Source organism: Eschrichtius robustus, chromosome 11 (genome assembly GCF_028021215.1).
Source record: "Eschrichtius robustus isolate mEscRob2 chromosome 11, mEscRob2.pri, whole genome shotgun sequence".
NCBI classification, from domain to species: domain Eukaryota; kingdom Metazoa; phylum Chordata; class Mammalia; order Artiodactyla; family Eschrichtiidae; genus Eschrichtius; species Eschrichtius robustus.
Genome location: NC_090834.1, coordinates 34,042,259 through 34,054,734, shown reverse-complemented (window position 1 = coordinate 34,054,734; position 12,476 = coordinate 34,042,259). Strand labels below are relative to the sequence as shown.

At 38.4% G+C, this 12,476-nt stretch overlaps 1 protein-coding gene across 1 annotated transcript; it reads right to left on the bottom strand.

The window, feature by feature from the left end:
- Positions 1 to 1,020: 1,020 nt before the first annotated feature.
- Positions 1,021 to 12,476, bottom strand: MMP27 (matrix metallopeptidase 27). The gene is made up of 10 exons (XM_068554577.1): positions 12,378 to 12,476; positions 11,317 to 11,555; positions 10,067 to 10,215; positions 9,845 to 9,973; positions 5,538 to 5,699; positions 5,242 to 5,362; positions 3,851 to 3,981; positions 2,865 to 3,024; positions 2,200 to 2,303; positions 1,021 to 1,262 (listed from the first exon to the last, which is right to left on the bottom strand). The coding sequence occupies exons 1-10, from the start codon at positions 12,474 to 12,476 to the stop codon at positions 1,021 to 1,023; spliced, it is 1,536 nt and encodes a 511-aa protein (XP_068410678.1).

Sequence of the window (12,476 nt, the reverse complement as noted above, 5' to 3'; positions counted from 1 at the left end):
AGAGCTTTGCTAAGCATTTAGCTTTGAGGGTGTAAAAGTAAAACTTAACCAACAGATACATGGTTGGGTTTCTAAACATACAACAGATACATATAAAGAGGACAGGAAATTTCTACCAATAGGTTTAAGCCCAGGTGACCCATATACACAGGAAACACAGAAATCTCTACATTTCTTGTATATGAGATCAGTGTGCACACAACTTGCTTTTAAACTTTCTAAGGAATTGTTCAATGTATTGGTCTATGCTTGGGGTGGGGTTGGGAGGGTTGGAAGGAATACTACTTTCCTACTCCTGCTAGTTTCTTAATTGTTGGGGGATCATCTTTAGTGTAACACTTCCTGCATCTCTCTAGGCTCTTACTCCTCTCTTTGGGAGGTAGAATAACTTATTTGAATGCTGAATTAGGGAGCAGAAACTAGGTACATGTAGCTCCATCTTTGTTTCTTTCTCTTTGGGCTCCACGTAGTCTGTAGGCAGCTCACTTTTTCTTGGGGAGGCATAGTGCTTTCCAGCTCTTCCCATGACTTGTAAGTATGGCTCACTCTAGAATTTGATATTAGGAAGCTTGCTTGTCCATAGATACATTCTCCAATATAAACTTTTCAGTAATAAAGGTGGTATTTTACTCTCCCAACTGTATGTTATTTCTCAGTGGGTTCAGAACATGGGTAGGGATGAGGGATGCAGTTTATCAAGCTTCTCCAACTCCGAAGGTCCAGACAAAATAGAATGCTAAAGATTGGTTTAATAAATGTCTTCAGTATTTTGTTATTATACAACACGGCTTACTTCTTCAAGTCTACAAAGCATAAAATATGTTTAAAGTCCAGTGAGAGTTTTGTTTATACATAACTTCCTGTAAAAAGAATCAGGAAGCTCAAAAAGCTGTTTGACTCTTAACTAGATAGATATTTAGAACTAGGACTGGCAACTTGACGTTAAAGAATAGTTCTATTCTCCTTTGAAGCAGAGTTCAGATTAAAAGACCCCTTGAGGTTTATTTTAGGTCTATGAATTTATTGATAACTGTAGTTTTTCAGCACATGAACAATACTGAAAATAAGCAAGTTTAAATTCTTATGATAAAACATCTCCACTCCCTCTGAATGTACTTCTTCCTCACTGATAGTAAAATCAGATGATGAATTTAATGGTTCTCTACATTGAAACCAAGTATTGGTTTTCATTATTCTGGTAACGTTCTTTGCCTTAGGGTCATATTCAAATTGCTTTGATCTTCGGAAGAAATAGAAGAATCCTAGAGAGAGAGAATCATGATTAGTTATCTTGCACCACTATACAATGATTCCACACTTTTTAATTTTATGAATATAGAATAAAATAACTGAACATTATATGGAAAGAAAAGAAATGTGTAACTATATAGATATTTTACTCTGCTCAGTCACATGAGAAATATTATTTTTATTTCCCTGACAAAAAAGCCAAGGCATGAAACATGAGTTTCAAGGGCTTACTACCTTTCTAGTCAGACTGTGGTTTATGCCAGAGGTTCTCAAACTAGGTTTCAAAAAAATGTCTCAGCGAGGGGGAGAAAGAGGCACCTGTGAGTATGGCCTTGGTCCCTACATCTTCATTTTCTGGTTAATCTGTTTTAGTTTTTGAGGTTCCGTGTTAGATTTCACTAGAATAACAGAAGGTGTTACTCAAAAACATGTTTAGACTCCTGCTTACTGCATGGTCTGGTTTGTTGTCTTTGAAGATATAGTAGCTGAACTGATGCATTAAATTGCTTGAGGTTCTTTTAAAACTATAGATTCCTGGATCTTACCCACAATCCTACTGCCTCAGAAACTCTAAGGAACTTGTAGTTTCATAACCCTAAGCTGTGTATATTAAACTATGTACATTAAGATTGAGAATCACTGTTCACTTCACGTGCTTAGTCATTTTTCACACTTAAATCTCTTCGGGGGTATCTTTAGCAGGTATCTTGGATCAGTGATAGTTAATTTTGGTACTTTTGCAGTTTTGAAATAGTATGACAGAGAATATAATTCAGAACTTACTATTCAGTTTTTGATAAGGCTCTCAGAATAAAGTTTATTATTATTTACATGTACTCTAGAGTAATAAAATGACGTTAAAATTGAAACATTTAAGTTTTCATGCTGTCCTATTTCACAGTCAGCAAAGTTTTCCAAGTATCCTTATAGTCAGGCACTGATGCTTACCTTTATGTTGGAAAGCAGCATCCACTTGGAGACCAATTCCTGGAAAGTATTTTACCACCCTGTGTGGATACCCTTTGTCCATGGTTTGGGTAACTTCGTCATACCTGGAGACATGGATTTGAAAGGTTTTCAGGGGATCTTTGTTTTGGAGGGGGAGGGCTTAATTTTTTACTGCCTCCTTGGAGTCAAGCAAGGATGTAGAAATAAAAAGTAGTCCTACTGGAAGAAAACAAGTTGGATCAATAATACATTAAAAATGGCAAAGATTATGTTTGGTTAAATCACTTATAATGTCTTGAAAGCAAGGAATTATGAGGGGAAAAAGCCACATAATTTGCCGGATTGATGCTATTCTGTGGAACTGTTAAATCAAAATAAGAGATCATCCTGGAGTTTCAAAGATTCTGACTGGATATGTGTGTCATTGGCGGTTTGGTTGGCATCACCAGCTTTATGATTTTATCTTTATTTTTTTAACTTGGAGAAAGATCTTTGAACTGATTGAAACATTCTTTTGTTTGGCGAATGCCATCCATCTGAGATTGCCTTCAAGATAACACTTTAGGAAGACTGTAGGTTAGTTTTATTTTTTCCCATGTTAAAGTGAAGTTATCTGGATATTTTTCTCCAGAGTAAAACAAAGGGTCAATTGTCTGTAGACTTGCCTCCAGCACCAAATACCCACAAAGAAGTAGGTTTTTCTTGTGTTTCGATCACAGACAGCTGCATCAATTTTCTTCACACGTCTTGGAAAGCCAAGTATATGGATGGATTTGGGATAATCTGGCAAGACAGCATATCCTCTGATCATCCAGAAGTTTTCATCTAGGAAGAGAGAAAGTGATTATCTTCTGATTTATTTCCTAAAGGGAGAAATAACTGTCTTAAGAAGTGTGAAAATAATTAGATGCTTAGTTCCTTTCAGGTTCAATGCTTAGAGATTTAGTAATCTTATGTCTCCATTTATTCTTACCGGTTTCTTTAGCTGCTTATATCATTAACATTACACAAATTATATATACCTATAGTTAGTAGTGTGCATACCCATGTCAATTGAATTCATTGTATTAATTCTTTCCAACTCTGATAAAATAGTCAAGTATATTTGGACATGTTCTCCTAAATTTCAGCACCCTAGTGTTCTCAAAGGCAAGTAATCTGGTGAAACCCATATAAAAAGTAGTGTTGCTAATTCGAATATTAGATACCAATTGAATCTGAATTTCAAATAAACAATGACTAACTTTTGGTATAAGTATATCCAAAATATTGCAAAGGACATACTTATACTAAAAAATTATTTTGTTGTTTGTCCGAAATTCAAAGCATCTTGTATTTTTATTTGCCACATCTAACAACCCTAGTGAAAAGGGAACATAGAAGAGAGATGGGTTACCTTTATTTGGCAGAAAAAAAGACTTTTTAGTTTTTGTTATACAGTTTTCTTTTCTCCTGTGCTGTTGGGATGGTGTTTATCTTCACAACCACCGAGAATCCTTGGATAGTTATTCTTTATGATAGGAACCTAAGGTCAGGGCAGAAGCCCTGTCTATTTGGCTCATGCATGAAGATTATATTCCTTGCACTAAAATACCCACTGAGCAGTTCAGGCATCCAGAGGGAGAAGAGGAATAATGATGGGCAAAATTACCTTTAAAAACCAGAATCTTGTCTTTGGGGTTCTCATATGCAGCTTGAATATCAGCTGGCAGAGATGGCCAGAATGAAGAGATTAATTCAAATTCAACATCAGTGATATCATAGTACATCCTCCATAGATGCCTGTGTTAGACAGAAAACCATACTTTATACACAGTGTATATATATCTATTTCAATGAAAACGCTGCAAACTGACACTTGTCCCTTATCTAATTGGTTGATATTTTCCTCAAACAATTTATAACATTAATACAAATTTCCTCAGCAAATTTAGGTGGTTATGAGTTCAGTTCTACCTTTTGGACTACCAAGGTCAGGACATGACTTTGTGCCCACTCTTTTGGGAACTTAGAGTAGCAAAATACCCATGGAAATCTCATAAATAGTTCTCAGTGTGCTCAATCACCTCATTTTTGCCAAAGCAGCAATTCCCAACATTCTAAGCCAATACCAAGCAATCTAAGAAGAATTTTTTGGTGCTGATATTTGCTAGAATAAAGAAATGTTATTATTGGCATGGCTAAATATTTCCTCAGATTTCCCTTCTGGCTGTAAAGTTCTGAGCCTATAAGGAGGGCTTGAAAAGTCCTTATAGTCCATTTTCCTTCCCATGCTGGCTACCCATCCCTGACAAGTGGTCTCTCAGCCTTGGCTATTAAGAGCATGGTAGTGACAGCATGTCATTACAGTGCTACATAGTTGGGGGTGGCAGGAGTCTGATTTCAGATATTCTTTCCTTTTGCCCCTATATCCTTGTCAGATGGTGTATGTCTTGATACTTTGTTCTGAAAATATGGTCATGGTATACATAACTGACACACCATGTTGCAAGTTAAGTGCAGTAAATTATACATAGTGAGAGAAGAGATTTCCTACCACGGCTAACACTTTGTTGATTCAGCTTCAAGGAATGGTCTGTTGATGTGTATTTAACAATTGGCTCTCCAGGTAGGAAAAAAACCTAATTTTTATCATTTGATGATTTCCAGTGTGTAAATACTCCAACCATGGCCAGTTTCAAGCTACCAAAGTGATATGAACTAGTTTACAAAATTCTTGAAAATTTAACAATTGGATCCTGAAATGGTATAAGCCACCTGCAACACACCATCAGGAGTGGTGTATTATTTTAGCTAAGAAGTCACTGAAAGTAGACTCTGTTTCAATGGCAATTTAAAAATTTGCTTAAAAACATTTAAAAATTAATTTATCAAACAAGTAAGAGATATGTGCACAGAATAAAACAATCAAAAAGTATGGGCAGTTATAAAATGAAAAGTAAAGGCACACATTCTCACTACCCCCACAGCTCTCTTATCCCCAAATCTCTTAAAAAGAAAAATCTTCATAGGAAGTTGAGGTGTTTAAGGGAATGGTTTTACCTGCCTTTAAAGAACATTACTTCTCTGCGGAAAGTGGTGATAGCATCAAAAGTCAAATCGGGGTCACAGGCATGGGGTACAGTGGGTCTCTTTGGCTTAGCAGGTGTCTTAGGTGGACTTCCTTTGATGAGAAAAGAAATACCTTAGTGAATTAAGAAGGCATGTGGAAATACCTACAGAAGGATCTTACCCAAGAGAATATTTTCTTCATGATAATATTTCAAGAAGTGATTTTCTCAACTTCCTTCCTGGAAGTCTTTCAATTCAGTTCACATATATTCAGATTTGTTGCTCACCATAGATAGATTGTATTCCATTGATATCGTCCTGAGAAAGTGGGTATTTGCTAGGATCCAGGGAGACATAATTTGGGAACATCAAAGCTGTTTGATCATTGGTGTGAGAGAGCCCCAGTGAATGACCAAATTCATGAGCAGCCACAAGAAATAAGTTGAATCCTTAACAAAAACAGGGAAAACATGAGTACATTAGTCATTCAGAAGGAGAATGATTGCATCTGAGATTAGGAAGTAACTGAGGGGAATGAAGAAAAAGCTTGCCAAACAGCAGATAATTCTTATAACATATTCACCATCATTTATCTGGGAAATATTTCAAGACTGATAATTGGTATTAGTCACATCATGGAGAAATATAACCCAGAGTTAACAGATGGCAGGAAACAGGTGTCTCAGAAATGGATAGTATTTAAAAAAAAAAAGAGAGAGAGAGAGAGAGAGAAGCCATCAGTCTTTGGTTGTTTTTAGGCTGCTGAATGTGATCATGTTTCTCCTACCTATATTATTCAGAGGTTCTCCATTGGCTGTAGGATCAAGTCCAAATACCTAAACATGACCTTCCATGAACTAGTCCCTGCTTTTTTTCCCAGCCTTATATTTTATTTTCACATTCCGTGAGCTAGCCATATTGAATCATTTGCATTTCTCATCTATGCCATGTTCTTTCTAATCTCTTTGTCTCCATATCTCCATCCCTTCTGCCCAGCGTATTACTTTCTCACCCCCCTTTCTCCCCGCTATCCTATGTATTCCTCAGGAATCCCCCTAGAGCCATCTCCCACATGAGGCTTCTCTTATCCCCCAGCTCCTATCCAGGCTGACTTAATTGTACTTCTCTCGGCTTCTGTAGACTCAGTGCTTAGTTCTGTCTTTGCAGATAAGTACTGCATTGTCTATTTCTTTCACCAAGCTGTGTACCCTTTCAGTACAGGGAACATGTCTTAATCATCTTTTATTCCTGGTGACTGAGAAACTGCTTAGTGATGGTTGCTGGATATCCAGGTTTTTATGTGGATGATAGAATGGTTAGCTGTGCCTCCTATACAAGACCATAGTACTCTGTACTTTACCACACCAGAAGTCGTACCATGTATGGTTGGAGTTGTCTTTTTATTTCTCTGTCTCTCCCACAGTCTGTAAGTTTCTAAGTATATAAAAGACTGTCTTTGGACTTGCAACTAAGCCTATGGACACTAAGGAAAAGGCTGAGCCTTTCGTGATGGAGCTTTGTCCAGTGATGTTTGCACAAAACAAACATGTAATGGCAAAAAATTATTTCATGGACTTTCATGCTTTTCTGCTCTGGCTTTTGCTGCTGCCCCTTGTCTGGCTGGCAATATCATTGCATATGCTGTTGGACAGGGATGGGGCAAGTGACTCTTTAAAAAAATAATTCAAACTCAGATCATCTAAATGAAGTCCAAACATTTATCGTGGCTTTCAAGACCTTCTATATAGGATTCTAATCTGAATCGTATTCACCATTTTAGCCTTCTGTTCCACCACAATTCTAATACTTGGGTTGATTGGGTTATTCTGTCTAGAGCTGTTTACTCCACTTTGCCTTCAGAGTTCCTGCAGAGCCTTCAGGTCTCAGATTTGGCATCACTTCCTCCCTGACCTCTGTATATGGGCTGGAGTTTATCTTATGTGCTCCTATTACATTGCCATAGTTACCTTTATCCCACTGTTGATCATACTAATTTTAATTGCCATTTGATAAGAGTGTGTCCTCTAGACTGTAAACCCCTGGAGGGCAGGGTCTGTGTCTTGTACACTATTGTATATTCCATTTCTATCACAGAGCATGGGTCAGAGTAGATGTTGAGTAAAGGATTGTTGCGTGACTTCATTTATCAAATATTTGTAGAGTATCTCTCATGTGCTGACAATATTATAGGCTGTATGATACTGTAGAAAAAAAAGACAACATTGCTGCCTTCTTGGAGATGTGACTAAATAGATAAATTGGTACATAATACATCAGTACCTTTGTGAATATTTTTTCCTTCTCCTAGAAATCACTCTATCTAATCATCATCATTATCATTAATACTAATAATCACCAACATAATCATCAGTGTCAAACACTTTCTGAATGTTTGCTAAAGGCAGGTGCTTTGCAAGGTGTTTTCACCTTTATTACAGATAACGTGTGTCATCTTCCTGCAAGTAAGGTCTGCCAAGCCACAGACCACTGCTCTTCTCCATCCCAACACTGCATCTGTAGCGGTCTCTGAGGTCTGTTTCAGTTGTTTAGTGCACATGTGTGTGTAGAACATTTACATTCACATACAGGCTTGACACTGACCTCACTTTGGGAGATTCTCAGGAAAGCCCCTCTATGTGCTCAAATTCCTCTGACATCACCACGCAGTGACTGTCCTCCCCTTAGGAAACAGTGGGATTAGCAGATGACGGTTGTCTATTGCTTTTAAGGAAGTTATACTAAGACTTTTGTGCCCTTTCCATAGAGACAGCTTACATATACGTAAAGAAGGTAATCATATATTATACATTACTGTCAAATTTTCTATTTAAAAAATCTGATTGGAGGTCACGTATGCTTGAGATTTTACGTTTTTATTAGAGAACAGGAAGGCATTTTCCCTTCTACGTCAGTGAGGTAAGAGTTATATGATTGGGCATCCCCCAGGGCCAAAAATTTCAAAGCTGAGGGAATGTAGTAAAGTAGTTAGTTAGAAGATAACCCATTTTAGTATTGTTGCCTGGCTATCCACCCAGAACTTGGTGGAGGGCTATATTTATCCTCTGCTTTGCTCAAGCAAGTTTTGCCAACTTGGGGCCCAGATCACTTTGGACTTTTTCATAATCGACCCCACACATCCCCTTTGGCAAGGGGCCTGTTGCAGTATGCTTAATAGTAATTTTACTACTAAGTATTGGAATTAATAGGGATGAAATGACAGTGAAACTTTCATATCTACCTCTAGATATGAAAGTAAAGCCTGGCTGACAAAGTGGAGTCATTCTGACTTTGGTGAGCACTAACATATTTCCTATCACTGCCTGATTGGACATATCCACACTGCCTTTAGGCCAAATCCAGAGAAATATTGGGACATGTCTCAGCAGGAGATACAGACGTGGTCCATTCAACTACTCTGTTGTTTGGGTCATGGTGTCACCCTACCTCTTTCATTTTCTTGTCTTTGATGTAACTCACATGGCAGTGGCAGCAACCAATCCCAGACTTCCTCTGGTGCCTGAAGTTCAGCCAGCACTGAGTTCTTTACCCTCTTTGTTTCCTAGCTCTTGGAAGAACAATTACATCACATGATCAGACTTAGCAAGGAGTGGCCACACATCATTTTGAGTCACTGGCTTTCAGTTTTGCAGAAACTGTAAAACTGACCCACAGACTGTCTGGAGTTACGTGGTCAGGACTGAATTGTGGCCTCGCTTACCATCTACCAGAGACACACAGCCTCCACTTTCCTGGGACCTGGGAAACCAGATGCCAGACCCAAGATGACTGTAGTCAATGATAGAAAAGAAAGAGTGGGAGAACCCTAGAGTCTACTCAACCTGCTCCTTCATTTGAGGCACATATTTTTACTATAGTAAATTTTGTTTTTTGTTTGAAAAGTAATAAAATATCTCTTATTTTAGTGCCAGGGAGGCCCATTAGGAGAAATAAAATCAATGCACTTAGTCTGAAGAAATAAGTCAAATATAAAGACCAGGGTCTAATACCTTGGCAGACAGGCAAGAGTTAGAAGAGGTTCATGCATATAAACAGACTTCCTATGGGTCATGAACCCACACGGCATCCTTCAATCACCAACTCAGAATCACCATCTCCCCAGGGTCTTCTTTCAATCCTCAAGCCAGAGATGACTTCTGCCATGGGTATAACAGGCAGCACAGGCTGCCTTGTATGGTGATGAGTGGGTCTAGGCCTTATACATCACACAAGATCATGAACCTCTGAAGAGCTGGAACTTTTCTAGTACAACTTTGCGGTCTGTACAACACCTTGCACAGTTCCAGGCACATAGTGGCTCTTCAGGCATTGTGGGTATATGAATGAACATCTGAGTAAGGGAAGAATGTTCTGATCATAACAGGATTAACAACTTTATGAAGATGTTGTGTGGATAAAGCTCTAAACTGGACAAGCACAATTGTTTGAATAGACATTGGACACTTTCATCAATGTCATCTGGAATACGAAAAATCATAGGGAAATTGGGAAGTAAAAAGCAACTAGTTGCAAAGCTATTCCTTTTAGGAATTTGTATGAATAACAAAATTTTGTTCATAAAGAAAATCGGGCTCACCTGCTCCATCCTTGGTCCAGTTTTCATCCTCATCAAAATGAGTGTCTCCACCCAAACCCAGACCAGGAGGAAAGGCATGGCCAAGGACTCCCAAGGGGCCATCAAAATAACGAGGACACCAACCATGGACTGAGATACAATTCATGGGGGGAAAAAAGATCAGCCTCTTCAAAGCTCCTGGGATGAAAATAGCCGTATTGTTTTCTCTGCTGAAAACCTTACCTCGGGTCCTAAAGGCAATCATGATGTCTGCAATCCCTTTGGAAATCTTGGTGAATATTAGTGGAGTAACTTTGCTCCACACTTCTAAACCTTTTTGGATAGCCTCATCCACATCAGCTCGTGCCATATCTGGAGTGTAGTTTACGATTCTTAGAAATTAACAAAAATATATCAATCGGTGGTTATACATTCATGTAAACACATACTATGGAAAGAAAATAATTTCTATGTCATCAATTATATGCGGCAGTAACTTTTGGTATGGTGCTATTGATACATTTGTACACTACTTTACTATTTAAATAAGGTACTTTTATGTACGCTATATAATTCAGTCTTTCATTTGTCCTATTCATCAGGTAATATCATCACACTTTAACAAATGAGGCTCAAAGAGGTTAACTGAATTCCCTAAGATCACACCTTAAGTGGGAGATCATTAATCTCATGTATGTGTTTGCTATGTATATGACTGTATTATAAATATCTTCTAAAAAGAACTGAGATTTATTTTCTCAAACGGCTTGTAGAAATCAGTCTTATGCATGTGTCATATATTAAGAGTCTCACTTGAGAGCCACAAAGAGTTTGTTACTCAGGAAAAGATCTTCCTTTTGTATATATTCCCTATCTTGATGAACCTATTTTTATCTCAATCCCTAAGGCTCAGCAAGATGAAGGAAGAACTATCAGAAAGACTCTTTAGGGGCCAACCAGGAAGGATCTAGAGCAGTGGTCAAAGTCACTGACTCTATCTCAGGTCACAAGTGCACTTCATCTTCTTTCTGCCAATAAGCCAGCTCCCTTTCCTTGAGATGTCTGGGGTCCACCTTAGATTTGACAATCTGACTTACACACATCTCTGACATGAACTGGCTGTGCTCCAGGGTCTTCCCATTTTCCCTTGAGCACACTTCATTTGTACCTTTAAGCATCTGCAATCAGAAGGCAGTGATCCTGGTCCTGAGCTTTTATAGAGGTGGCAGAGGCTAGAGATTAGAGCATATCTGCCAGAGCCAGTCTGCTGAGAAGAGCTGTGTAAAACGGCCTATGGTAAATAAGCTTTTGTTTCTCTGTGTTTAAGGTGGTAATAGCAGTGATGCCTATGTCACAAATTTCTTGGGAGGACAGAATAAATAAAATCTATCAAGTGCCGTGCACACAGGAAGTGCTCGGTAAAATAAACTATTATTATTTTTGTTCCTTGGAGATTATTTTCATGTTCCTTTAGATTAGGGGCAAAGCATTACCTGTATGTGAGATTGTATTTCTTCCACCCAGGGAGAGTGTAGCCATACTGACCCACATCAGGCACCCCACACCTGGGTGTCTTCATGATCTCAAGAGTGTTTGAGTCCAGTTTTCCAGTCACTGGCAATCCGAAAAATGCTTGCATTTCACGAATTTTGCTGTCTATGAGACTTCTGTTCTTGCTTTGAACAAGATGACTCCCTTCTATTTCAAGAGAGTAGAACTGGTTGAGATATGCCTGACCAAAAAGACAAAAAAAGGCACAGACTACAGGAGAGCAGATCTCCATCTCAGGAGGAAACAAAAGTTTCTGAAATCCTTTTTGGCAGTAGGAGGGGAAAAAGGAAATAAGTAACAAGGGAAAGGAAGGAGTGAGAGAAGAAAGAAGAGAGGAAGAAAACAAAGAGGAAAGCAAAAAGTCACCCTGTGTTTTCAGTTTTCAAGAACTCATTGAGCTATGTGTGACCAGAACTGGCTAAACCCATACAGGCCATGAGACTCCAAACTTCCACAGAAGAGAAGCAAGCTTCTTCTCTGTGTTAAATTATCTTGTGTCTTACATATTTTTGCTGTTACTTTCATTCTGGTGTTTCCTTGAAATGAATTCTAGAGGAGATGTGATTATCCATTTTGCAAATGTAAATAATTTCACCAAATATGGCAAACTGGACTGATTTTTAGAGGGAATCTCCAAAACAATGTGTTTTTCATACATATAGGGATAAGTGACTCCAAAATGTAGTTGGGTTCTCCTGGTTGGTCTTCAAATGCTTTTATGGAGACCTCCATTCTTGCAGGGCTGACCCTTTCTACTCTCACTATCTCTTCACTTGTAACTATTGCTTAAAGTTGTAGCAAATCCTGCCTGTCCTCCACCCCACCCCCACTCTCCACCCCTCAAATTTCCTTGATGTCCTTAGAGCCAAGGAAAGGAAAAGCAGCTCCTCACAAGAAAGTTCAGGACTCTTTGGTAGGAACTAGCTGTCTTTTTAAGTCCCAATACAATCAAGAAAGTAAAATTTTTATTGATAGTCATTAATAACATTTATTGAGACAGTACCTGAGTCAGTTGCATATTTTCTTCATTTTCCATCTTTCGGTCTGTGGGAAACGCAGAAGAAAATGTTACAAAGACCAAAAATAGAAGAAGGCTCTTCAT